The 26410-nt window shown below is 39.8% G+C and overlaps 1 protein-coding gene across 4 annotated transcripts in view; it reads left to right on the forward strand.

The window, feature by feature from the left end:
• Positions 1-941: 941 nt before the first annotated feature.
• RASA2 (RAS p21 protein activator 2) overlaps positions 942-26410 on the forward strand; it is a 113515-nt gene continuing 88046 nt past the window's right edge. For all 4 annotated transcript variants that reach the window (XM_036850478.1, XM_036850480.1, XM_036850479.1 and 1 more), the window contains exons 1-2: positions 942-1095; positions 24596-24713. In XM_036850478.1, the coding sequence (XP_036706373.1) occupies positions 966-1095; positions 24596-24713 (248 nt within the window). In that variant the 5' untranslated portion in view covers positions 942-965. The remainder of the gene's footprint in view (positions 1096-24595; positions 24714-26410) is intronic.

The raw sequence follows: 26410 nt of genomic DNA on the forward strand, positions 1-26410 counted from the left end.
CCCTGCCCTATCAAGTCACAGTTTCTTCCTTCTTAGGGCATTGCAGTTAACCTCAAGACTAGGAAATCATCTTCCTCCTTACATACCAGGGTATTATTCATGCAGTTTACTCACTGCAAAAAGTTCCCTTGAAAAAAAAGCTAACAAACTAGTCAAAGATTTACGAATTTCCTAGTGTCAATCAACTTTTCAACAAGCTCACTTATGGGCGGGGGGATGGGAGATGCGACCCGACCCTTCTTTGCTCTTTGTTTCCCAAGTACCCAAGCGGTGGTAGAGGCTTCAACATTTCTCTATGGGAGGGTCTCCGGCGCTGCACTCAGGTTGAGATTGGGGGGAGGGACCTTTTTTTGAACCAGCTTTTGCGGAACGAACAGTGTTCTGACTTAAAAGTAAGAATCTGTGTGCGTGTGGCGTCTGGTTTGAGGGTGAGGGCATGTGGACATTCCTGGCGGAGTCTCTAAGGCACCTCGGCTCCTTCTGAATAAGGTAGTTTGGAGGTCCACGCAACTGTCAAATTCCATTCTCTTTTCTTCCCACAGGGAGTTCCCTTGAGCATTAGATGTGGAAATCCGCTGACGGCGGGGGGCGGGGGGGGGGGGGAGTCATTCCCAGGAGGATTTGGGGAATCTCGGGAGGGCCGGTGTTTTCTCAGTGGGGTTTTGAGGCTGCTCATAGCCACGACTCGGAGCCACACTTGGCTAGAGCCTGGGCTTTGACGGGGCCAAGAGGAAAGCCAAGAGGTGGGTTCGCGCCTGGCTGCCCGGGTTCGGGGAGAGCGGGGGCGGCGACTGCGGGGCCCCTGGCGGGGCGGGGGCAGGGCGGAGCGGGGCGGGGCGCGGCGAGCCCGGCCGCGGCCCGGGGGCGGGGCCAGGCGCGCGGCTCGCCCTCGCGGAGGCCGCGGCTGGGCTCCGCCTCGCCCCGCTACGCAGGCGGCCAGGCTGCGGCACAGGCCGGGCGGCACCATGGCGGCGGCGGCGGCGGCGCCTGCTGCTGCGGCTTCTTCCGATGCGGCGACTGCGACGGCAGAGCCGGAGGCCGGGGACGAGGACAGTCGCGACGTCCGAGTGCTGCAGAGCCTGCGGGGCAAGATCTGTAAGCGGGGGCCGGGGTGAGGGAACCCACCCGGCGGCGGCGGCGCCGCTGGCGGCCGCGGGGCTGAGGGGGCGGCGGGCGCGTGGGGGTGGCGGCGCCAAGCCGCGCTGGGACCCCGGGGCCAAGAGTGGCCTGGGCGGGGGCCGGGCGAGGCGCGCGGGGAGGGCCGGCCCGGGGAGGCTGGAAGGGGGGTGTGTTGGGGGAGGCGTCTCCCGGACGGGGCGGCGTGGGCTGAGGCTGCCCCAGTCCGGAGCGAGTGGAGAGCCGGGAATTTGCCGGGGACGGGGTGGGGGGGGGCGGGGGCAGCGCCGGCGTGAGGGGCTCGGCTTTGGGGCGCGGCCTGGAAGCTGGGACGCCCCGGCCCGGACTGCGGCCGGGGGCGTGAGCCGGGGGCGTGAGGAGCTTCCGGCTGCCCTCCTACGCAGGCCTGCGGGCGGCTGCTGGCGTCGGGAGCGGCCCCGCGGTGGGAGCCGGGCGGTAATTACCGGGAGGCGCGGCCGGAGGAGGAGGAGGAGGAGGAGGGCGGGGAACTGGGGCTGGCCCGAGGGGAGGGGGCTGCCTGTTTTCTGGGTTCACGAGCCGGGGCGAGGGTGGAAAAGGCGCCCAGGGCTGGAGGAAACGGGCCGCCCTGGGGCACGACTGGCCGTCGCACGGGTGCTCGCGAGTGAGCGCTCCGGGAGGGGCTGGGGCCGGACACCTGTACTCGCCCCACCTCGCTGCGGCGGGGACTTGAATCGAGAGACAGCGTGACTGACAGGGACTTCAGGCAGGATGTAGTGGCTTCCTGTGAGCAGGTCTCAAAACAGTCATCCAGCCCGCACTTAACCCACTTAATTCCTTTCTTTCTTATGCCTTTAATTGTTACTTTTGTGAGTGAGGCATCCTAGTTGCCTTCACAGTTTTGCTCAGAGGCCCTGAGCATTACTGTAGACAGACCATTTGAATTCAGTCATTTGGACATTTATTTTTTTAAAAAATGACCCTTTGGCGTCAGATTGCCAATTTTTTCACAGTACTGTAGTTTATTCAGAGGAAACACTTTTTTTTCGGCTATTTGTAAGATATATCAATACAGTTTACTTTTGCTCTGGTCGAAAATTAGCTTTGCTTTCTTGATTCAGTATCCTCAGATTGGAAACATGCTACATGCTTCACGTTTCATGTAAATAGCCCTTAGTCATGAGGAGTACTTTTTACTTTGTATGAAGAAAATCGAATTGCATTAAAATGGTTAACAATGCTCTTTCTTGCACAGGATGTAAAATTTTCCTCTTCCTGAATAGTGATATTATTAATTGAGGTTGGATTTCCCCACTATCCTTTTTCAAGTTGATCCCCCTTTCAAGTATTTGGGATTTTATTAAACCTCAGAAGCAGACATGTTAAATTCTCTCACCTTTTTATTTCCGGAAGTAGTGCTGGGGTTCTTAAGAGAGTACAGTTCTTAAAACCTGGAAAAATGACACCAGAGAATGAGATCTTGTCTATATCTAAGATCCCAACACAACCTACTAGGGTATAAAATCTTTTCAGTATTCAAGTTAAGTCGTATGCTTAATATTTGCATATATCTAATTTAATATTTGGGAAAACTATAAATGAATGGGCCAGAGCACCCCCCACTGATCTGATTTTTCAGATTTTCACTACTTTATATTTTAGTGTCACTTGATGCTAGGCAGTGTCTGTTGGAGTCTCGCTGATTTACATAACTGTGGGTTATACCATGGAACTACATATACACATATCTTGGAATTGAGAGTTAGGGTCGGGCTGTTTCCAGAAGGATTTAGCTGCCCTGAACTTTCACCTGCTCCATGGCAAAGATAGCACAGTAAGTGATATCACTGTGAGTGAAACTTGGGCCTACAAATAAAAAAACTCAACTTTGTTTCTATGGGAGAGCAACCCCACTACCCAGACTTGGAGATTGAACATCCAGTTTGCTGGGAATGATATTACCTCTTTAACCATAGTCGAAGTATTACATCTGTTATCGCAGTCAGCTTCTTGCTTTTTGAATTGCTCAGCTTATAGCTCAGATCTTGGAGTGTCTGTTTCATAGAAAAAAGGTATTAGGAAACTTATATACGCAGCTTCTCCCCATCTCCCCTCTCCGTTTCTCTGCCCTCCTTTTAGCTGGTGTAATCTAGAGTTGGTTGACCTTCAGAACCCTGTGAAGAGATGCTGTTTTCTGTTTCCCTGAAACTGACATGTGGGTTTTGCAGGTTGGGGGCTGGGGGGCTGGAAGTGTCATTATTAGCAGGTGCTAAAGTCACAGAAATGGGATGATAGCAGTTCTGACTGTGCAGATATTAAGCAGCTTGGGGGTGTGGGTAACTGTGTCAGCTTTCCTTTTCACCATGCTGGGAGAGAGACCTCGGAGGAAAGCCTGATGTGCCCACCAGCCTGGAGATGTGCTGGCAGATTCCAACTGCTGATTGAGAGCCTTTGACTTGGGGAATTATAGATTCATAGGTCTGAAAGTGAGCCTGAAAGGAAATGTTCTTTCTACTGGACTTGGGTAGGACCCTTCAACTCCAGATTATTCCAGCAGAAAGTGGGAGGGTTGGATTTATATCTCTCTAAAGTTCTAGAATAGTAGTCCACAACCTTCTTTAGGCGTATCACTCCAGTATTTATTAAATTTCCCATATATTTCCATATATCCCATGTATTCCCCGTATACTTCACAAGGTGAAATGACATTTTGTGGTCACTTTCAAACAATCAACTGACATTAGCAAATCCAGTGTTGCTACAGTATTTGAGCTTATGTGTGGATCCCTAATTCCTTGAGGTCATATTAGTGCAGTAGGAAACCACGGCAGCTCCAAATATTAATATTAAAGAGCCAGGTTTAGTTGTTGGATGTCTTCCGAGTTGTATGAACCTTTGATCAAGGAAAGCAAGGTTGTACTCCAGACTCCATCCTTTGGTGTGAACTCCTGTGCAATGAGTGGCCAGTATGTTAGTCCTCTTGAAGCACTTTGACATGGGCCCCATCCCCCTAAAAAACCCATACACAAGTGAAAGATGGGAGTTGGGGCTTTCTCCTTTATACTTTCAGGCTTCATGCTGTTATTTTGTCATGTCCTCCTTTTTGGTTACTGCTTTTTGTTAAGTTTGCTCTCATCCAGTTAAATCATGTTGTAAAAATGTTGCTCAAAGAGCCCAGACCACCTTATGCATGGGTTGACCTGCTCAAGGGAGACCAGATTGATAAGGGAGCCAATGAGGATTTGTGTGAACGTTGAGATGTGTGGTACAGTACGAGATCTGTGGGACCACGATACGTCCCAGAACTCACGTGGTCTCCCTGTGTAGGATCCGTGGGATATGGTTAAGTGCTTGAGTTTAGAGGCTTGGTCAGGTTAGTCACCTGGGTTTGATTCTTCACTTAATTTCTGACCTTTGTTAACCTCTGTGTGTCTCTCTGTTCTCTGTTAACCTCTGTGTGTCTCTCTGTGTAAAGTGGGGGTAGTTAAAACACCTCTTTCTCACAGGCTTGATTTGAGGATTAAATAAATCCCCTCCCCGATCATTCTCTTCATCCCCCCAGGAACTGAATCAGATATGGGCCATCTCTTAGGAAGGAGTAATAAAGTAGTAGCTAAAAACTTAATGTTTATTTTATGTTCTGGTCCAACATGTGCTGGCATTTCCTGATGTACAAAGCTGATTAAAATCAGGAGACTTGAATTCTGTTTCATACATTGTTAATTATTATTCATGTGACTTTAGGCAGCTCACTTACCTTTGAGCTTATCTTCCTCACCTTTAAAATGGGAATAATACCTCATCACTAGCCATTTTGTACATGTTGTTCCCTCTGCTTGGGAGTGTCTTCTCCTTTTTTCCACCCCATATTTATGTCAGGGAACTCCTACTCATCCTTCAGAAGCCTGCTCCGTGTGATCTCCTGACCAAAGCCTTTTTTGTGGGACACTGCTACCCTCATTCCTGGAGAGAATGTGTTAGGCCTTTGTACCGCTGGGGAATCACAAATTGTTGTTGATTTCCTTGTAACACAGTGTATAGAAATCATTTACTTCCCCCATTAGACTGTGAGTTCTTCCAAGGTAGAATTCATTCTTTTTTTTTTTTTTTTTTAATGTCCAGGTGTCAGCATGGTGCCTAGAACAAAATAGGCCTTTAGAAAATGCCTTACCTCTCACTATGTTATCCTGAGGAGGATTTGAGATACGTACTATATGTGAAAGTGTTCTGTAAATTTTACAGCTAAACAAACTAGAAGATGATAGTATTATTAAAAAAAAACTACATGGGTCTGTGGCAGGAAGTTCATCCCTTTCAAAATCACAGTTCCAACTGAGCTTAGGTTTGAATTGATGCCAAAGTTGCCGTATTAGGAAAAGGATTAAATTTATCTGAATGCTCTGATTGCTTATTATTAGGGGATTGAATATTATTACCTGACCGTATTCCATGAATATTGTTACTAATTGGTCCTGAGCCTGTGAAAGAAAAATCTAATACTCCCACCTTTCACATTAAATATTTTTATTTGTCATGGGAGGTTTCAATTTTTTGGTAATAAAATATAAATCAAAACATTTTATTGACCAATGCAATTGAATTGAGAGGGAGAGATTAAAAAGAGTTTATTCATGCTGAGAATTCATTATTATCAGACATTTGAAATGAGATGTTATTTAATAAATTAATAGAGATTAAAAAAGGGTTTGTTCATGCTAAGAACTCATTATTGTCAGAAATTTGAAATGAGATGATGAGTTATTTAAGATGGAAGAAGAATCCATCTTTCAGATGGATCAAAATGAGAGAAAAGGGTTCTTTGTAAAAGTTCACAGAGCAGTCTGCTAATCATTTGCTCTGAGGAGGACAGGACGTAAACCTCAATGAGTTCATAGAATTTTTCTTTTTTAACTTAGAACTCTTTGAATAGACTCTTAAGAGACTGTGGAACTAACGTAGCTGAAATAAAACTATCGTTTTATCCTTTAATCATAGATGCTAATCCTATTTCTTGCTAATGTGCTTTGTGAAATTATTTGACAATAATAGCAGATTATGTTTTATCTCCTAATGAAATTCTGTTTTCTTTTGAGTGCTGCTATCAGTTTTGTTGTATAGTAATCAATTAATGTAAATTAAGAAACTTTTTATGTATATAAAGAAATTTCTACAATACATCTTTAGTTTTGTATGTCATTATTTTCACCAAAATCCCTAGCTAAAATAATATACTTTATAAGGCTATACCAATAGACATGCAAACATGAATGAACAGTACTTGACAAATTTGTTACAGTGAGCTTAGTTCTAAGAATATCATTAATGACAGAATGACTTTGGGCAAATTCTTTAACTTTGCTGAGCTTCTGTTTTCTTACTTGTAAAATGAAGGGTTTGGTTGTGATCTTTAACATCCCGTCCAGCACTGAGTCTTTGATTGTTGCCTTTTAACTTGAAACATTTATTAATACTTTAAGACAGTACATTGGATGCTTTTATTTTAGTGCTTAAATGTGTTTAGTATACTTATCATGTGTAATATGCAATATACTGTAATAAACACTATACTAAATGTGTTTAGTATACTTATTGTGTGTAATATGCACGAAGATTTATTAGATAAGATTGTTTGAATCCTGACAAGTTTTTTTTTTTTGTGACCATTACTTTATTCAGCAGTACACAGTACACATCTGAGTGTGTGTCAGGGCACCAACCTACTGGACTGTGAAATGGGCCTAAGCAGTGAGTGAGATGAAAAAGGTTCTTACTAGTTTATCCTAAAGCAATAGTTGCTTTTAGACAACTGTATTCTTAGCGAATTATAAAAGTTTAGAGCTGGAAGGTAGAGAACATATCTTGTTCAGTCCCCTCACTTTACAAATGAATAAGTTGACACTCAGAGACTCCACTGTCACACAGTTAATGGCCTGTTGGCCACTAGTCCACTACTATCAAAGTTTTTGCTAAAATCATACATAGGATGAACTCATTAGTATGAGTGTTGCAAAAGTACTGTGTTTAATATATGGAGATTACACTGCCTATCTAATGATAATGTCCAGAAGTAGTAATAGATTTTCACTGTGCCAGCTACATACTCTCATCTGTTCCTTTTTAAGAACTTTGTGAAGTAGTTAGGGTTAGTGATGAAACTGTGGTTGTAATCTAGGTGGAGACTGAGGCTGGATGTTTACCTTTTTTTGTTATGCTCTAACTCAGCTGTTTTCAGACCTGACTGCCCATCGGTGTCACCTGTGAACTTAAAAAATTCTGATGCCCAGGCTTTACTCCAGACCTACTAAATCAGAATTTCTGGGGTGGTACCTGGGCACCTGTAGGTTTAAAACATTCCACAGGGTTTGTTAATGGGCAGCTAGGATGGTGAGCTTCTGCTTTTGCCCATTGAACAGACAAGCCACCAACTACCTGAATGTTAGCAACCTGCTATGCATGACCATTTAAAGGGTACCAGCGACTTCCCTGGCGGTCCAGTGGTTAAGACTCTGCGCTCCCAATGTAGGGGGCACGGGTTCAATCCCTGATCGGAGAAGATCCTGCATGCCGCGTGGCATGGCAAAAACAAAAACAAAAACAAAACAAAAAAAGAATAAAGGGTACCAGTAGAAAGTTTGGTGTGATCACAGGGAGGTTTTCATTTGATTATTTTTAAAGGTTTATTTGTTCATTTGATTAGATAGTACAAATACTTGGTACAAAATTCAAAAGGTACATAAGGGTATACATTAAAAAGTTAATTTTTCTCACTTCTTTTATTCCCCTAGCCATTCCCTCTTCAGAAGCAAGCATTACCAATTAATTTCTTTTGTATCCATACAGAGATTATTTAAGCATTATACTTAAATGTATGAGTATTAATAGCTCTGTCTCACCAATATACATATCACAACAAAATATACACATTGTTTGCATCTTGCCTTTTTACACTTAATAGTAGCTTGACGATTTTTCATAAATATATGTGTGTATATATATGGGGGGGAGGGAGGGAGGGGGAAACTGCCTCATTTTTTTAACAGCTGCATAAAATTTCATCATCTCTATATACCAGAGTTTATTTAGCCAGTCCCCTGGACTGGACATTTAGATTATTTCCAGTCTTTGCTATTACAAACATTACTGCAGTAAATAATTTTGTAGGTATTTTATTTTTCATATGAATGCATGTGTCTGTAGGATAAATTCCTAGATGTTAAATTGATGAATTGAGTGGTATGTGCATTTTTATGTTCAAAGGACAGTGGCAAATTGCTTTTCATAGAAACTATAACAGTTTATGCTCCCAGCAGCAATATATGAATGCCTGTTTCTTTACACCCCATAGTGTGTATTTTAAAACTTCTTGATCTTTGCTGGTCTGTAAGATGAAAAGGAACACCTAATATTTAGTTTTAATTTGCACTTCTAAATGAGGTTGAGGATTTCTTCATATTTTTTAAAATAAATTTATTTATTTATTTTTATTTTTGGCTGTGTTGGGTCTTCGTTGCTGTGCGCGGGCTTTCTCTAGTTGCGGCGAGCAGGGGCTACTCTTTATTGCGGTGCGCGGGCTGGTTATTGTGGTGGCTTCTCTTGTTGCGGAGCATGGGCTCTAGGCACACGGGCTTCAGTAGTTGTGGCACGCGGGCTCAGTAGTTGTGGCTCACGGGCTCTAGAGCACAGGCTCAGTAGTTGTGGCGCAGGGGCTTAGTTGCTCTGCGGCATGTGGGATCTTCCCGGACCAGGGCTCGAACACTGTCCCCTGCATTGGCAGGCGGATTCTTAACCATTGCACCACCAGGGAAGCCCCTTTCTTCATATTTTTAAGAGCCATTTTTTCCCCCATTTTTTGGTGTTTATTTGGTTTGCCTTTTTTCCTGCTGGATTATCAGTCGTCTTACTGATTTGTGGGAATGCTTTATGCAGTAAGGAAGTTAGCTATCTTTTTAGCGGAAAGATTTTTTTAAATTTAGATGCTTTGGCTGATGTCTCTGTTTATTCTTGAGGAGAAGTTGGTTATGAGATCCAGTGAGGGCAGTCTTTTGTTTGTTTCGTCTACGTATATAATTTCTGATATTAGAATAGAGATGGAAAAAGAATTGTTTGAGGAAAAGTAAATGAAGACTTAACTATAAACAGGAGCTGAAAGATAAATAGATTGGGAGAAGATACTTGCAGCAAATCATACAGGAAAAAAAAACCCACTTATGTAACACTTATACTGTGCCAGGCACTGTTTGAAAGCACTTTAAGTCCAATAAAGATGTTTAAAAAAAAAAAAAAGATAAAGCACTTTAAGTATGTTAACTAAATCCTCACGGTGACTCTATAAGTACAGGTATTATCCACATTTTTACAGATGAGGAAACTGAGGCGCGGAGGCCTTAGTTTAACTGAGCCTTAGTTTAACTGAGGCTAAACTAAGTAACTTGTCAAGATCAGACAGCGAGTGAGCCATGGGCAGACTAGCTCTGTTACTCTTAGCCTACTATCTGTACTCCTTATTTGTTAGTGTCCAAAGTATATAAAAAGTTCATCCAAATTTTAAAAAGGAAAAGGCCATTAGAAAAATAAAGGATATGAATAGGCATTCCACAGAAAAGAAGATACAAAAGGCCAGTAAACATAAGAAAATACTGGAAAGGTTTAACAAAAATTAATCAGGGAAATACAGATTTTAAAAAGTCATTAGTTTGTGAGAAAAGAAGAGCTCATTGATTTCAGTATTTGGTGAGGGTTTAGGTAAACAGGTACTTTCTTCACTGTTGCTTGAGTTTAAATTGGTAAGCAGTGTTGGAGAGCATTTTGGCAATATGTTAAAAATTTAAGTGTGTATACCCTATGCATTTCTACTTCTACAAATCTGCCCTACAGAAACACACGGTTGCAGAAGAGGTATATACAAACATGTTTAATGTTACCTTGTTGGTAAAACAAAACAGAGGCAATTTAAGTGTCCATCAGTAGGATGATGGCTAAGTAGTATGTTCATATACATATTTTATAACAGCTGAAAAGAATGAGATGTATCTATAGTATGAAAGGAAAGAACTTCAAGAGGTATCGTTGAATAAGAAAGAAGCCAGTTGTTAGGGTGGTATGTATAGTTATATGTGACTTCTGTATATGTATATGGAAAAATGCACAGAAAGATGTTTGAAAAGATAAACAACATTGGTTATGTCAGTGGTGGACAAAGGGAATTGGCCTTATAATGGTTTACTTTTCTGGAGAGTGTATTTATGTATGAGGAATGTTATCAAAAAATGACTATTTGTATAAGTGAATTTTATGCAATATTTGTCTTATTCTGTGAGAGCCTCTCTTTCTCTGTTGAAGACTATCCTATCTGCAAAAATAAGGGCAACCAAATGTTAGGTTGGGTAACATTTTGAGTGCACATAGAAATAAAGTCAATTTTTTGGGTAACTTTTAATTTTGATACAACTTCGCACACACAAAACTGTAAGAGTAATACAGTGAATTCCCACATGCTCTGCCTGTTTTCACCAATTGTTTGTATTCAGAAAGTTGACTTTAAAAAAAATTCAGTGTTTTGTTTCAGAGGAATATAGTAAAAAGAATAATTTTGATCCCTTAAAATATTGTTAACATTTGTGTGAGTGGTACAGAACCTCTTGGTTTTGAATTTGGGCAGTTTTATTTCTTTATTTTATTAAATGTTTATTTATTTATTTGGTTTGCTGGGTCTTAGCTGTGGCTCACGGGCTCCTTAATTGCAGCATGCGGGCTTCTTAGTTGTGGCATGCCAACTCTTAGTTGTGGCATGCATGTGGGATCTAGTTCCCTGACCAGGGATCGAACCCAGGCCCCCTGCATTGGGAGCGCAGAGTCTTAACCACTGTGCCACCAGGGAAGTCCCTGGACAGTTTTATTTTATAAAAAAATTTTCTTGGTAGATGGGGGAAGTGAACTAACATTCGTTGAGTATTTACTCTTTTCCAGGTGCTGTGTTAGGATAATTTGTAAATTATTTCATTTAATCCAATTTCATGAAGAAGTTTGTTATTAATTCCTATTTTAGCAAAGAAGCAGACGGAAAGGTTATTTGCTCAGGGTTCAAAGGGGCAGGGTCAGGTATTCAGAAGGTCTTTAAGATGCCAAAGTCCATGTCCTTTTCTCTACCAAGTTGCCTGTGAGTTGGTATATTGGGAAGAACTGATGAGTACATTTCTGTTGTCAAGAAGTTAATAATTATCCCTAAATTGGTTATGGTCTAATGTCAATAAAATTAGAATGTTGGAATGCTATAAAAATTTATCTTTAGTACTGTTTTCGGGTTTCACAAAAAATGTTATTCTTCTGTCTGCTTGGCTGTGCTCCTGTGGGTTTGTGCATGTTAACGGTTCTCTTAGAAAACACACACGTGCACACACACACACACCCCATATACATGCACCTGTGTGGGTGCAACTTCTTTATATCTAGGTGCAACTTTTTTTTTTTTTTTTGAAAAACTCTGGGTCATGATTGAGTCCCATTTTGGCTTCCTTGATGCTGTTATCAGAAGTAGTAGCCTTATCCCATATATGGCCTGTCCATGTAGCCCTTAGCTCTGTCACCACCTGGCTTTGGGCCTTTCATTTGCTTGCCATACTAGTCTCTCTTGGTCAGCTTAGGAGCCTTTAAGTTTCTTGTAGCTGTAGGGACCACTGGCCTATCCTAGGAGAGATTTCTGCCATATGTGCTTCTGTTTGGTTTGCTACTTGAGAAGGGGGCTGTAGGGAGCTTAGGGATCAGCACACGTTCAAAACTGAAACCAGAAGTGGGCAAGGCAAACCACAGGAAGATCCTGCCTGCAACTTGGTGACGTCTCTCTATAACCCATGGAGGTTTCCTGGCAATACCTTGCGAAACTTGCCTTTTCATGTACAGTAGTTTCCTAACTTCTTGTTCCGGCCTGAGCTTCAGTCGGAGGTGATTACTATGATAGCAATATAGATAACTGTATGATAATTATTATGCACATGACTTGTAAAACAATTGGCCCCTAACTATGTTCTGTAGACTTTCACACTGAGGAGCTGCATCTTACCTAGTAGGGCATTTTGGAGGAGTTGCCATGGAATTCATGCTTTAACCTTGACTTTATGCCTTGTCAAGGGTTGTACTTTATGTTGTTCAGGTTTTATAACCACAAAACAGTTCTTTGCTCACTGAGTTTAGGCTAGCCACCTAAACTATACTGGATTCCTGGAGTCCTTTGCCCACTCAAGTGCTCACTGAGTGCTGTTACCTCGTTTATGTTTTACTGGTGATTGCACAGTACCTTATTTCCATGATGGAGTAGGAGTGCAGTGTTAGTGAAACTTTATTATTCCCTGTTTCTTTGACCTCCAGGTCCCAGGGTGATATCATAGTGCCTGTTCTTAGGTAGAACCAGATTTCTGCTAGGAATTATGTAATGTGTTGATTTTTTTTTAAGATTACCAGTTGAGTGGGATTATAGAATCTCAGATTATATTTTTGAAAGGTAATTTATCATTTATTGGGAGTGAGAAAAGTTGCTTGACAATCTAGTTATCTGATCATGTTAATTTATGCATTGGAAAACCCTACTTACTAGTAGATATTCCAGCAGTCACCATATGCCTATTGGTGTCTCATTCTCTGCCTCAATAGTATCATAAATATAAATGTATAACTTTCCAGTGGTGCTTTCGAGGTGACAACTAGAGAGCGAAATAACAGCTATGTAACTTTTTTCTCTTCAGTGGTTCTTAGGTACCCCCCCCCCCTCCTTTTTTGTTACTGTACACCTGGGGCAATCTGACATACTCTGAAGAGGGTGAATAGGAAACCTTTTGGAAGGTCATGTGTGATTACGGCAGTTTTTCTCTTCCTTTCTCCATTGAGAACTGTAAAGATAAAGGAACGAGAGAGAGCTCTTGTGTAAGATTTTTTATAGGAAGTATTTATTAGGTATCTAGAAATTGGTTGAATGATAAATGAAAATGTAGCATGTTGAAAACATTTTCTGCTACTTTCCTAGTAATCACCTAACCTCTCTGAGCCTCAGCTTCCTTTTCTATAAATTCGTAATGGTAGTTATTCTAATCTTACAGAGTGGTTGTGGAAAGATTGGATGACTTGCTATAGTGCCTGGCACGTTGTAACGTAAGCAGTGGTGATAATCGGTAAAGTATATATTCATAGTTTTCTTGATGAACAGCTCTTTAATATAAAAGTATATCCAGTTTTTCTAGTGTTTATGAGATTAAACTGGCCACGGGTAGCAATATCTAAAAACATTTGAAATCAGTGTTGCCACGTGCATTTTAAAACATTTCAGGTGTTATCTCTCAAGATCTTAAAGCTACGGGAGCCTAGAAGATTAACTAGTTAAGGCATTGCAAACTCCAGTCTACAGAGACCAGGCATAGTGAAGTTAAAGCCAGGTGGGGATTGTTAGGATTTCGAAAGAGGGTGTCTATCTACAGTTTCTACTCAGAACCACGTTGCCAGGTCTCTGATTATTAAAGAGAAACCAGAAATACGGATTTATTTATTATTAACTCTCCCAGTTTCTAGATGTTGGCTACATTTTTCCTAACACTATGCAAGCCAGACAAAATAAATCTCTGGTTAGCTGAACCCCAAATTGTGCCCCCCCATTTGAAATAGTTCAAACCCCTCATTTTAGAGATGTGCAGCCCGAGGTATAGAAAGGTCAGGTGTTTGTGCATCTATTTCCTCTAGTAGAAATGTATTATTTCTTTAATAAAAGTCTCATTAAAAAAAAGTGAGCTTCTCTGGTGTATCTAGTTGTTAAATTACAGATTATCTTTGGTCAGGACCTAATGGCTTGAGTGAAGGGAATTGTGTACAGATGCTAATTTTTAGGAATCTCTAACCAAGGAGGGGCACTACTACTTACTATTTACTGAGTGCTTACTCTGTTCTAGGCATCGTGGTAAGTGCTTGACCTCAGCTAATAGTCACAGTAGTCCTTGAAGCATTATAATTACCTCTTTTTATGCAGGAGGTTGAGACTAGGGACATGCAGATCATTAAGTACGAAACTCATGTTGAAACTCGTATGTGTCTCCAAAATGAATTTGTTTAACTTGCACCAGTACTGTATATGTTTTCAGAATTTTGTGCAACTTTCATCTTACTGCAAAAATTAAAATTAAACATTATATGAAAATTTGAAAGACCTTATATGTTAACATTACATAAGATTGTCTTGGGACTCCCCTGGCGGTCCAGTGGTTAAGACTCAGCACTTTCACTTCAGGGGACACAGGTTTGAGTCCTGGTCGGGGAACTAAGATCCCGCGTGCCTCGCAGTGCAGCCAAAAAAAAAGAACACATATAGGATTGTCTGTTTATCTATAATTAGATGGCATAACAGCATTTTACTTTTATTCTAAGCTTGTCAACACTGAAACTGTTATATTTTTTAAGCGTATGTTTGATTCATTCTCCTTCACTCCATTTTTTTGTTGTGTATGTAAATGATAATGTTTGCATAGTTTTATATCTTCCCCCCCATCTAAAGGTCTAATCCTCTGTTTAGGTTGCTATTCCAGTTATTAGAACATCATATCCTGAGTCACTCAGGCCAAATTCTGTGAATTTTCTCTCTGTAGTACCTCTTCCATTTTTCTTTTCCTCCCATCTCCCCTTTATTCCCTCAGTTTAGGCCCGGTAACTGTTAGTAATTTTCCTGAAGCATAGTTTTGATCACACAGAAACTTTTAGTGACCCCTGTTGCTTCCTGAATAAAGTTGAAACTCCTTAGCTTGGCATTCCAGGTTCTGTTTGATGCCATCTTTCCCTTACAGTCTCATCCTTTCTTATAACCTTTCACCTCTCTTTACGCTTTAGCCAATTTGTACTATTCACTGCCTCCTTGAAGGTACTCCTCCTGTTTCCACCTCCCGAACTTGTTCACATTGTGCCTGCCTTACTCCTGGAATGTTATCCCTCCATTCCCAGTTTCTGTATTTAAAAAAAATTACTTGGAAGAAGTTACTGTGAAGATTAAGTGAAATAATATATATGAAGTCCCTAAAAAAATCTATGTGTAATGTATTATTTATTTGATAAATGAATATAGTGAACTATTATGATTTAGCTTTCCTCCCACTCCAAATAATCTTTATCTTCGAATCATCTTGTCCAGGACCCTGGCCCTTTGCAATTTCTCTTGGCAGTTAATCACGCTGGCGGGTCTGTATTGGCTTTTATTTCTGTGCTTAAGGTATCCTTTGAAATAGATTGGAGATTCTACAAGATCTCTTAGGATAGTTTCAGAAGATCTCTTAGGATAGTTTCAGAAGATCTCTTAGGATAGTTTCAGAAAGGAATAGCTGTCTGTTCCTCTCAACACTGCTGTGTTCAGAAAGACATTAATAGGAATGGGAAGACTAGGCTTTGGAATTTGATTTCTGTCAGTTCACTGTACCAGTTGTGTAACTGTGAATTTTTTTTTAGTTTATAAAAGAGAACAGTAATGCTTATGTCACAAGGTTGTTGTACCAACGAAATGAGGTATTTGAGAAAATATTTAGCACTGTCTCGGAGCATGCAACTGCTTGATAAATATTTATCTTCTTTTCTTACTTATCCCAGTAGTGTTCCCCTCTAGGACACACAGAAACATGCATACAAACCTATAGATATAAATGCATGCACACAGTCCCCCCAAAACATACACGTAAGCACATATATGCATACTCACATCCATGCCCAGAAGCATAACACTGGAATCTCTACCCAATACCCTGATATTTGGAATTCTAGTCCTAGGTAAAATTTATATGGTAGGCTCTGGACCTGTGACCTTTGCACAGAATCATTGATCTTGTACACAGAGAGTTGGCTGTCTTTCTATTTCTGTTAATCTAGGTTATTGGTTTTGATTCCCAATGGTGTTTATCTTCTTGGTTTAAATTGTTTACTTTTTGCCAATGACTAAAAGCTATTTTCTATAAAATATTTACTTGTCTCCCCTCTTTCTTCAGGTATTTATGCAGAAGTTACCTTCTGGGTGGAGCCTTCCTTAGCTCCCCTCCCTCTGCCATTTCATGTGGTGCCCATTCCTGCTTAATACTAACATACCATTTAAATTTATTTGTCTTATTTATTATCTGTCCATCTGTGTTAGTTCAATGAGGACACAGTTTTCTCTGTTTTTCTCATTAATGTATCCCTGGCATCTGAGTAGGCACTCAGTAAATGTTTGAATGTGTGCATTTCAGGACTGGTTTGTTTGTTTTCAATATATCTCTGTATTAACACTATAAAGATTCTTAAATTTAGTGCTTTTGGTAACTGTATACAGGAGACATTTTCTTTTTAAAACTTTGGAGAAATTGACATGGATAAACTTACATCAAACTTATAAAAAGAAGTTTATATGCAATTTTATAATTCGTGATGTGATATTAGAACCTCTTTTTTTGCCCATGCTAAAGTTATAAACATACACATACTTATACTTATTCAGTAGATATTTCATTATTTTTTATAAGCTAAGCATGATGCTAAGCATTGGTCCTGTCCCTTAAGTTTATATTCAGCGAAGAGACATGTAGCAGTCTCCTTTGCTGGTTCCTTCTTAACTCTCCTAATGCAAAATGATGGAGAGATCTGAGGCTCAGTCTTCAAATCTCTTTTCTTTTCTCCACATTTACCTTCCTTGTGATCCTGTATAGTCTTAAGGTTTGACATATAGTATGTACTTGCTAATGATTCTCAAATTTTATCTCTAGCCAGCACTTCTTTGCCCACTTGCATTTGCACTTGGATATCTAATAGGCATCTCAGACTTAACATACTCAATACAAATTCTTGATCCCTCTTTCCCAACAAGAGACTCTTTCCTCTGGAAGTGGCATCTCTGTTCATCCAGCTGCTCTGGCTGAAACCCTTTAAGAAGTGATCCTTGACCCCTTTTCCTCTCACACCCACATGCAAACTATCAAAAATCCTGTTGGCTCCATCTTCAAAATATATGCCCAGCTGACCACTTCTTTCCATGCCAGGACTGCCCCCCTAGTCTCAGTTATCTCTAATCAAAATTATTACAGTAGCCTCCTATCTAGTTTCCTGCTTCCACCCTTTTCCTTCTGCAGTGATTCTTCAGAACAAAAGTTAGATCATGCCATTCTTCTGCCCATAATCCTTCAATAGCTTCCCATCTCATTCAGAAAAGCCTAAGACTTTCCATTGGCCTACAAGACCCTATTTAACCTGTTTCCTTTCCCAATCCTACCTCATCTCTTACTGTTTCCTCGCTCTTCCTATTTTGCTTACTGTTTTACAGCCATGCTGGCCTCCTTGCTATTCCTTCAGTGTGCCAAACTATCCTGTCTCAGGGCCTTTGCATATTTTATTGTTCCTGCTAGTCCGTCTCTTTCCCCAGGTATCTGCGTGACTCATTCCCTCATTGACCTCCTTCAAGTATCTCCTCAAATATCTTCACAGAAAGGCCTTCCTTGAGTCCCTGTATAAAATAACATTGCTCTCCTCCCTCTCTACCCTCTGGGCCTGGCACTCCCTAACTGTCTTACCTTACTTTATTTTCTTCCATGGCAATAAATATTATATACTTACTTGTTGAAGAGTTTATGACGCTTGTCCCCGCTGTCTCAACTGTATAAAAGTTCCATGTGGGCAGAGACCTAGTTTTGTTCATTGTTATATTCCCAGCATTTAGAAAGGTGTCTGGCATGCTGTAGGCACTTAATAAATATTTGTTGAATGAAATACAAGTGCAATACAATACGATCCTTAGAGTAGAACTGCATATAAGATGCAGTAGGGAATAGAGGAAAGGGTGACATGCCTACCTAGGAGTTGAGGGAAGACTTTACAAAGATGGTCTTAAGCAGAGCTTTTGGGAGGAAAAAAATCAGTTGAGAGCATCCCATGCAATGAAGATAGTGTTGCAAATGTACAGGGGCATGAGAGAACACAGTGTTTTCAAGGAACTAAAAGTACAGTACTGCTGGAGCATAACTTTTGGGGGTAAAGGTTAAGTAGTAGATGGTGCCAGATTATGCAGGATTTTTATGCCAGACGAAGGAATTTTAGGTTTATCCTGCAAGGTGGGCAGTGGTAGATATGGAGGAGCCATTGAAGATTTTTGAGCAAGGAGTGATATATATGTTTACATATCAAAAAGTAACTGGCAACAGTGTGAAGGAAGGGGATCAAAGCTAAATACAGCATTTTGTTATATACTCTGTATCTGAAGTTGCAAGATATGTATGATGCAGAGAAACAATTACTGTCACGTGAATGGGCAGGCGGCTATTTCATTTTATGGTTGACAAAACCAGTGATGTGTAGTGTGAAGGTGTTCTTGGCCTACTTGCAGTACATCTGTGAGGGAGAAGAAATGCCCGGTGGAGGATTAGTTCATCTCTAAAAATCCATGCTTTAGGAGAGAAGATTTTTTTTAAAAATTTGGTTAACAATTATGTTGTAAGTCATGTAGAGTGAAAAGTTCTTAAAGAGTACCAGTTATGAATTCAACAAGAAATGGTGTTGTTACAGAGTATAAGATGTTGTGCTTGAAGGCCAGCCTCCTTTCTTCATAGAGGAACGGTTGTTTCGTCAATAATATGCCTCCTGCTCTTGATTCATTGTTGAAGGAAATAGCAACAGTTGTAAATGTAGTCAGAGCTATACTATTTGCTATAGGGCCAATAATACCTCTGTCTTTGTGGAAGTATCTACCTTTGCATATTGAAGTACCCTGGCATGCACAGAATTTTTAAAATCAAGAATAAGCTAAAATCATTTTCTACTTTCATTCAAATGCAAGTAAAAACTATTTCCATTATTTCAGCTGTCTTGCTCAAGTGTCGTATCTTAGCAGTATATTGAATGTCTTGAACACATTTTAATCTTTTTACTTTAGAGTCAAAATAGGATGTGTAAATTTAAGGATAAGATGGAGGTACTCAAAATGGTGCACATGGTTTGGATGTTGAGAATTTGGCACTCCCAAATTCATGGAAACATGATATTGTATTATTGAGCATGTTTTCAAAACCACATCCAAATGCTGCAGTAGGAAATGAAGAAATGTTTTCCAAAGGCAGATACAACCATGCAGAGAGTTAGGATCCATTTGTCTCCATTTCCCAAGTTGAAGCATTCACCTTTTGAGTGTGCTCTGCTATTCAACTCATTGCCTAATGGAACACTAAAAGTGGTTGTCAGTGAGATACTGCTTTATAATTTCTGAGTCCATGTTTGACCCAGATAGCCACATCTAGTTGAAAGACTCACCAAACTCGGATGACCAGTAATGTGAGATGGGACTTTCAAATTTGTTAGAAAAGGTAGAAAGGATAAGAAAAAAAGCTAGTCAGGATTAGGTTACAGAATCAACTCTAGCTAGTGTAAGCAGAAAGAGATTTAATAAAAGATTTTTTTTTTAAATAAAAGATTTTAAGTGGCTTACAGAATTGTTAGAAAGACCGAAGAAATAGACTCTAGTCCAACTTTCAAGAATGACATTCAAAAGCCACATTGCATCTGGGCCACGAAGGGATTTACTACCTCTTTTTGGATCAGAAAGGTGCCTGCAAAATTAGGAAGTTGTAACTTTTAGCTGCTAGTCTTAGAACCTTGCCACCTCTACCATGATCAGGAATCTTCCACTATTAGGAAACAGCCAACAACAAGCAACCATCTTCATCGGTAAACTGTTGTCACTGCTGCTCGCTCTAGAAGTAGGTTTTATTATTATTATTATTGTTAATATTATTTTTTGGCCACACCGTGCGGCTTGTGGGATCTTAGTTCCCCGACCAGGGATGGAACCTGTGCCCCCTGCACTGCAAGCACGGAGTCCTAACCACTGGACTGCCAGGGAATTCCCCTGCTGCTGCTGGCCCTAGAGCTAAGCCACACTGGCCACAACCTGTGTGACAGAATGGATGCCTTGTACCCTTCTTCTTGATATCTATGAAACCTGTGACTGGATACAAGGACTGCAGCCAGTGCTACTGCGGGAAACTTGGACATCTCCATGACAGTACTTGCTAGTAGAAGCAACATAAATGCAACCTCTCTTCTTTTTTGTCCTACAAATTTCCAGCAAGTGCATCTAATTAACGGAATTTAAATCACATCCACAACCCTAACTACAAAATAGGCTGGGAAATGTAGTTTTTAGCTTTCTAGTCTCTGCAGTACAGGCAATCATACGCCAAAGGACATTGTAACAGATGATGAACACTGACCCACCATATCTGCCACAGATACAGACCCTGATTCTCTTGAAGGCTAGCCATCATCAAATGCGCTATAGATAAATTGAGAGTGATGGCACATAATACCATCAAATAATGTTGAGAAGCTTACAAGTATTTGTATTTTAGTATATTTTTAAAATTGTTTTATAATGACATATTAAAAAAAATGCCTGAAATTGGTTCTCCACCTGTATGATGAATTTAGTGGTCTGTGGATGCCCAAAGTTACCTGACATTTAAAGTGTGGGTAGTGGATGAAAAGCCTGAAAGAGGGAGTTCAAAAAAAAAAAATTAGAATGGGTTACCTAAGCTGAGGAAATGTCAGTGTTATCAAACACTGAAGCGTGATTAAATAAGGTGGGACCAGAAGAACAGTCACTTGATTTGGTAGCACTTAATATTATTAGTGTTCTTGAAAGTTCTAGTAAAGAAATAGGGTCAGAAGCCAAATTGTAGGTTTAGGCTGTGAGTAGGAGGGGAAGGATTGAAGCAGAGATTATAGAATAAGTTTTCCGGAAGCTTGCCTTTTAAGGAGCAGTAGTTTATTGTTTGTTTGGTTTTTGTCCAATGCACTTGCTTATTTATATACAATAATTAACTAGAACTAGTGAGGCCCTGTGAAAATATCACACACAGGACAGGTATAATCTTCTAAAATTCCTCACTTCTTTGTGTAGCTTAATATAAAGTGTGTGCTATTAAATTAATCTTTCTGCTTAGAGATATATTGAGTACAACATTATTTTTGTTAATTCTCTAACCATTAGTTACTTCACTTTTGATTTTTTAAAATAAAGTGACAGTTAATTACTTTGATGTATGTTTTTTATAAAGTGCCAGTTAATTACCACTGTATTTTGGAGTTACAGTTTAAAGTCTTGATAGCTGACTTAATCAACATATATTAGCATGATTGATTGGTGATCTGGCATTGATTAGATGAATTTACTTTTCAGTGTAGTTTATTTTGAACATTAGTGACAGATATTCAAAGATTATGAAAACTGCTTTTCTAGGAAGTGATGTTGAGTGCATTTTATATATTACGTAGAACTTGTATTTTAATTATTCTGAGTAAATGTCTGATAATGTCAAGTTCATTGGATTCTGCAGACAAAATAATCCCCACTGTCTCCCTCTTAGAAAGGTGGGCGGTGGAATATGTGTACATTTATATAGTGTAGTTTTCTTAAATCGCACTGGTGTGAATGAAACAGCAACATGTTCAAGGGCAGTGATTTAGTATTTTAAGATTCCCTCATTAGATATGGAGCATGTTTATTATGATTTAATTCCAAATTTGTTTATATTCCAGGCCCTATATGGTGACCTAGGTGGATTTTTAGTTAAAAAAAAAAAAACAACAACCCAGACCCTCTGGATTACACAGAGGGCAGATGGCAAAGAAGGAGAGACTTAAAGGAGAAGGTTGAAAGTAATGAAAACAGAATTGCTGGGCAGTGTCCTGGAGTGAGAAGGAGGGAATGGGGTAGAGAGAGCACAGGTAGGTGGATGAGCTATAGATAATAGGGGGGGACATGTAGTCTTTTGAGGAAGAGAAGATGGATGGATACAAATTCAAATATATATTATTTTTCCTGTTAGGAAACTAGTGAATTTGTAAAGGCCAACCCATATTAGGCAAGTTGGGGGTCATTTAAAAGATTAGATTCCTTTATTTTGACTTGAGATGCTTATTCTATGACGTGGTAACTTGATTTCTTTCCCCTAATCTCTCAGTGACAAACTTAATAACAATGAGTATCTTACTGGTGCCTTTCCATTGATTTTTCTAATTTTATTTTATTCTACTTTTAGTTTTCGAGAATTCTGTTTTATTCGGTGGACTTACTCAGGACTTAAGCCTGAGAGACAGCCTCTCAGATAGCTCTCAGGGACTGTTCCCTGATTTTTCTAATTTTAATTAAAAAAAATCATTTGTTTATTGAGTTTTTCATAGGTGCTTCTTAAGTTTCTGCTAGACTTCTTTAAAGGATATTGGTTTAAATGGCCTTTAGTTTTATTTATTATTTTTAAAATATTTATTTATTTATTTATTTGGCTGTGCTGAGTCTTAGTTGCGGCATGTGGGTTCTCTAGTTGCAGCATGCGGGATCTTTAGTTGTGGCATGCGGGATCTAACCTGGGCCCCCTGCATTGGGAGCACGGAGTCTTAACCACTGGGCCACCAGGGAAGTCCCTGGCCTTTAGTTTTAAAGTTGGTAAGCAGAAAGAGACTTGAGTTTATCTAGCCCAGACTTTCGTTAGGAAAACTGTTCTTCAGAGATTTGTCTGAAGTCATTTGTCCACCTAATAGCAGAGGTAATACAGGAACATTGGTTTCATGATTCTCAGGGAAATGCTCTTTCCCTTATGCCAACTACATTGCTTTCCTAATTTAGTACACTGGTGTCTGATTTCAGCACCCACAGTTTTGTGTGTCCTTTTAGCCAATGAGCATCTCACAAGAACTTCGAAACTAGACTTACTTGATTCTTTAATATTCATTCAGCAAATATTTCTCGGTATTTAACAGTCACTGTTTTAGATCTTGGGGCTCATTAAGTTCTCAGGCATTGAATGAGGGAACCAAGAACTCTCAAAGAATGAGGGAACCAGAAATAAACACTTAGGTAAAAATTAAGAGTTCCAGATAGTTGTAAAGGCTCTGAAGAAAACAGAGACATAGAATATGGTAGCAGGATTATTAACTTGAGATAGAATAGTCAGGAAAGGTTTCTGAGGAAGTGACATTTGAGCTGAGACTTGAACGGTAGGAAGAGGCAGCCATATGAAGATGTAGGGTTAGAGCATTTCAGGCAGAGGCCCTAAGCTCGAACAAGCTTGACATGGGTGATGAATGGAAAGAAGGTGAACACTGGGGAGAGTGGGAGGAGAAGAGGTCAGAGAGGAGAGGACAGTTCAGTAGGGCTGTGTAGACCATGAAAATGGGCATTTAGAAATGGAATTGTATTCTAAGTGAAATGGAATGGCATTGGAGTAGGGGGGTAATTGACTTGAATAGTATGCTTAAAAGATCATACTCCTTGATGGAGAGTGGATTGTAGGGTGATACTAATGAAGGCAAGGAGAAGTGGTTGCATTTGGGATTTATTTTGGAGTTCTGCTGGATTTACTGATGGACTGGACATGGGGGTGGGAGGTTTGGGGAGCATGGTGAGAAAAAGAGAGGAAGATGGTGGTAGAGTGGGGGAGGAGTGGGTTTTAGGGGAGGAAATCAGATGGTTTGTCTGGGACTTGTTAAATTTGAGAAGCCTACTGGATATCCAGGGAGGCAGTTGAGTATTCATATCTAATGTTGAGGAGGAGAAATCAGGCCTGGAAACGCATATCTGGGAGGCATCAGCATGAACACCATATACTGAAGGAATTTGCATAGGGAAAGAAGAGAAGGTAGTCCAGAACTGAGCCCTGAAGCATTGCAGCATTTAGAGATGAGGAGGGAAAGAAGTCAGCAGAGGTCCATGATGTAGGAGGAATGCCAAAACTACTGTGTTGTGGAAGCCAAGAAAAGAGTGAGTTTTAAGGAGGGATGTTAGCATTCACTTATATTAAATAAATAGTGCTGTCAGATCAGGTATGATGAGGACAGAGAAATGCCATTGGGTTTGGCAATATGGAAGGCATTGGTGACCCTAGATAGAGCAGTTTCACTGTTGTCATGGGGTTAAAAGCTGATTGGAGAGGGTCAAAGAATGAATGGAAGGTGAGGAATTAGAGACAGTGGCTAGAGATGATTGTTTTTGAGGAGTTTTGCTGTGAAAGGGAGTCTAGAAATGGAATGATATCATGAGGGAGGAGACGGAGTCAAGGGAGTTTTTTTTTTTTCTTTTTGTGCTTTTTTTAAAATTGGGAAATATCAAAGTTTGTTTATGAGCTGACAGGAATGATCCAGTAGAGGGGAAAATTAATGATACAGGAAAGGGGGATTCATTGTGGAGACATGTCTTTAGGGTCGTACTGGTGGGATGGGATGAGGACATAAATGGGGACATTGCTCTTTTCTAGGATCAGGGATGCGGTGGTATAACATGACCTCACATGCCCCTTTACACACAGCTCCTCCCTTCGTCTCACCAGATTCCTTTAGACCAAGTTGATTATCTTTCTTAATCACTAATTTTTTCTTCTGTGCTATATCTTTTATGTTCTTTTGGATTTAATGTGTCCCATATAAGGCTTAGCATGAGGCAGCTGGTGATATTTAACACCAGTTTTAATTTTTGTGCCAACAGGTGAAGCGAAAAATTTATTGCCATATCTTGGACCCAACAAAATGAGAGATTGTTTCTGCACCATAAATTTGGACCAGGAAGAAGTTTATCGTACCCAAGTTGTTGAAAAATCTTTAAGGTTTGTAAAAAATTGGTAAATTATCATTCATATGATATATATTGAATAAAAATTTTTACACATTTTCCTGACTGTAATCATCAAGAAGACTTTCTTCATCTGAACCTTTTATTTTCCTTTTAGATTCTGAGCTCATTTTTAGAGTTACAGAATCTCAGAGTTTGAAGGAACCGTAATGTTCATTGAGCTGGACTAAATGCCTTATGCTTAGTTCCTCCCGACAATTATTTTTGACAAGTAGTCATATGGCATTTGCTTAATAATGTTCCAGTGACGAAGGAGTTCACTGCCTCCTAAAAGCAGCCTGTTAGGTCTTAGAACTATTCTGACTCTTGAAAAGATCTTACATTTAATTTATTAATGTCTGTCAAAAGGAGAACCTACCATATGCCAAGAACTTGCTGGGTGCTATTTATTCATACATCCACAAGAACAAGATAGCCACAGTGCTTGCTTTCATGTGGCTTTTCATTGCCTCAAAATGTATCTTCCTCTTAATTGTTCCTAATTCTGTCCCTTGGATTTCTGGAGAACGAGTTTAATCCATCATTCACGTGACACTCTTTCAAGTTTTTGAAAACAACTACCATATACCTCAGTTTTTTCTCTAGGCTAAATTTTGCCCACTCATTTGAACTTTTCTCAAAGTACATCATTATTTTATTTCTCTTGAGAATAAATTACCCCTTAACATTTATAGAAGTCACTTAACTAAGTAGGGCATTGTAAGGCAATGAACTCTTAGGTAGATTTGTCATTTTTTGGAAGTCTAATAGCACTGCGAGAGTATCATAGTAAATTATAATTCATAAAATTGAAATGTGCCACCTCTTCCCTGTAATAGTGTTTGTGGATATAATTCTAGTGCAGAGCTGTACTGGAAGGATGCAGTCTTGTTCAGAGACAAGAGTTAAATTAAGGGAATGAAGAGTTGTTGGAATGAACGTATGGTGGATGAAATATTTAGTAACCCAAGGAGATTTGAAGTAATGTACTTCACATCTTTAATCGTAAATCACCTATCCCTGTTGTATTAGAATTTGTAATTATTTATATAAATGATGAAACTGAGTCACCAAAAGCCTGAATAATTTGTGCATGTAATAAAGGAAGTTAGAAACAAAACTGGGATAGGGACCTGAAACTATTTAAATCTCAATTTGTTATTTAATGTATGTTGATTCCATATCACACAAAAATCAGTTATATACAAAACTAGTAATTTTCAATAAATTGAATATTTGTGGTAGCTTCTAGTATGTAATATAGCTTTGTAAATGAGTAACTAAAATAAGCTTACTTTTTTTCCAAAACTCTTGCCTGCCTTTCCAGATATTTGTGTGGGGGAAATGATAAAACCAAGTATTTTTATCCATCTTAAATTATTATGCTAGATGCATAGCAACTTGGAAGATATTTTAAGGCTAGCAATGGTTACCTTAGGTCATTTCAATATAATTAGACTACATGTTTCTTGGATTCTAGGTGCCTCCTAGCATTCTTCCTTGTGGAATAGGGTGAAAGAATTTGTAGTATAAACCCTTGCTCACCTTGCTTTCATTTCAGTGTTTTCTACCCTTGTGAATGTTGTGATAAGCTGTTAAGTCAAAAGTCAGTAGATATCATTTAGATCTTTTATGGGTTCTGAATATTATAGTTTTTATAGGTAGTCTGGATATAGAATTTTTCATGGCAGG

Source organism: Balaenoptera musculus, chromosome 4 (genome assembly GCF_009873245.2).
Source record: "Balaenoptera musculus isolate JJ_BM4_2016_0621 chromosome 4, mBalMus1.pri.v3, whole genome shotgun sequence".
NCBI classification, from domain to species: Eukaryota; Metazoa; Chordata; class Mammalia; order Artiodactyla; family Balaenopteridae; genus Balaenoptera; species Balaenoptera musculus.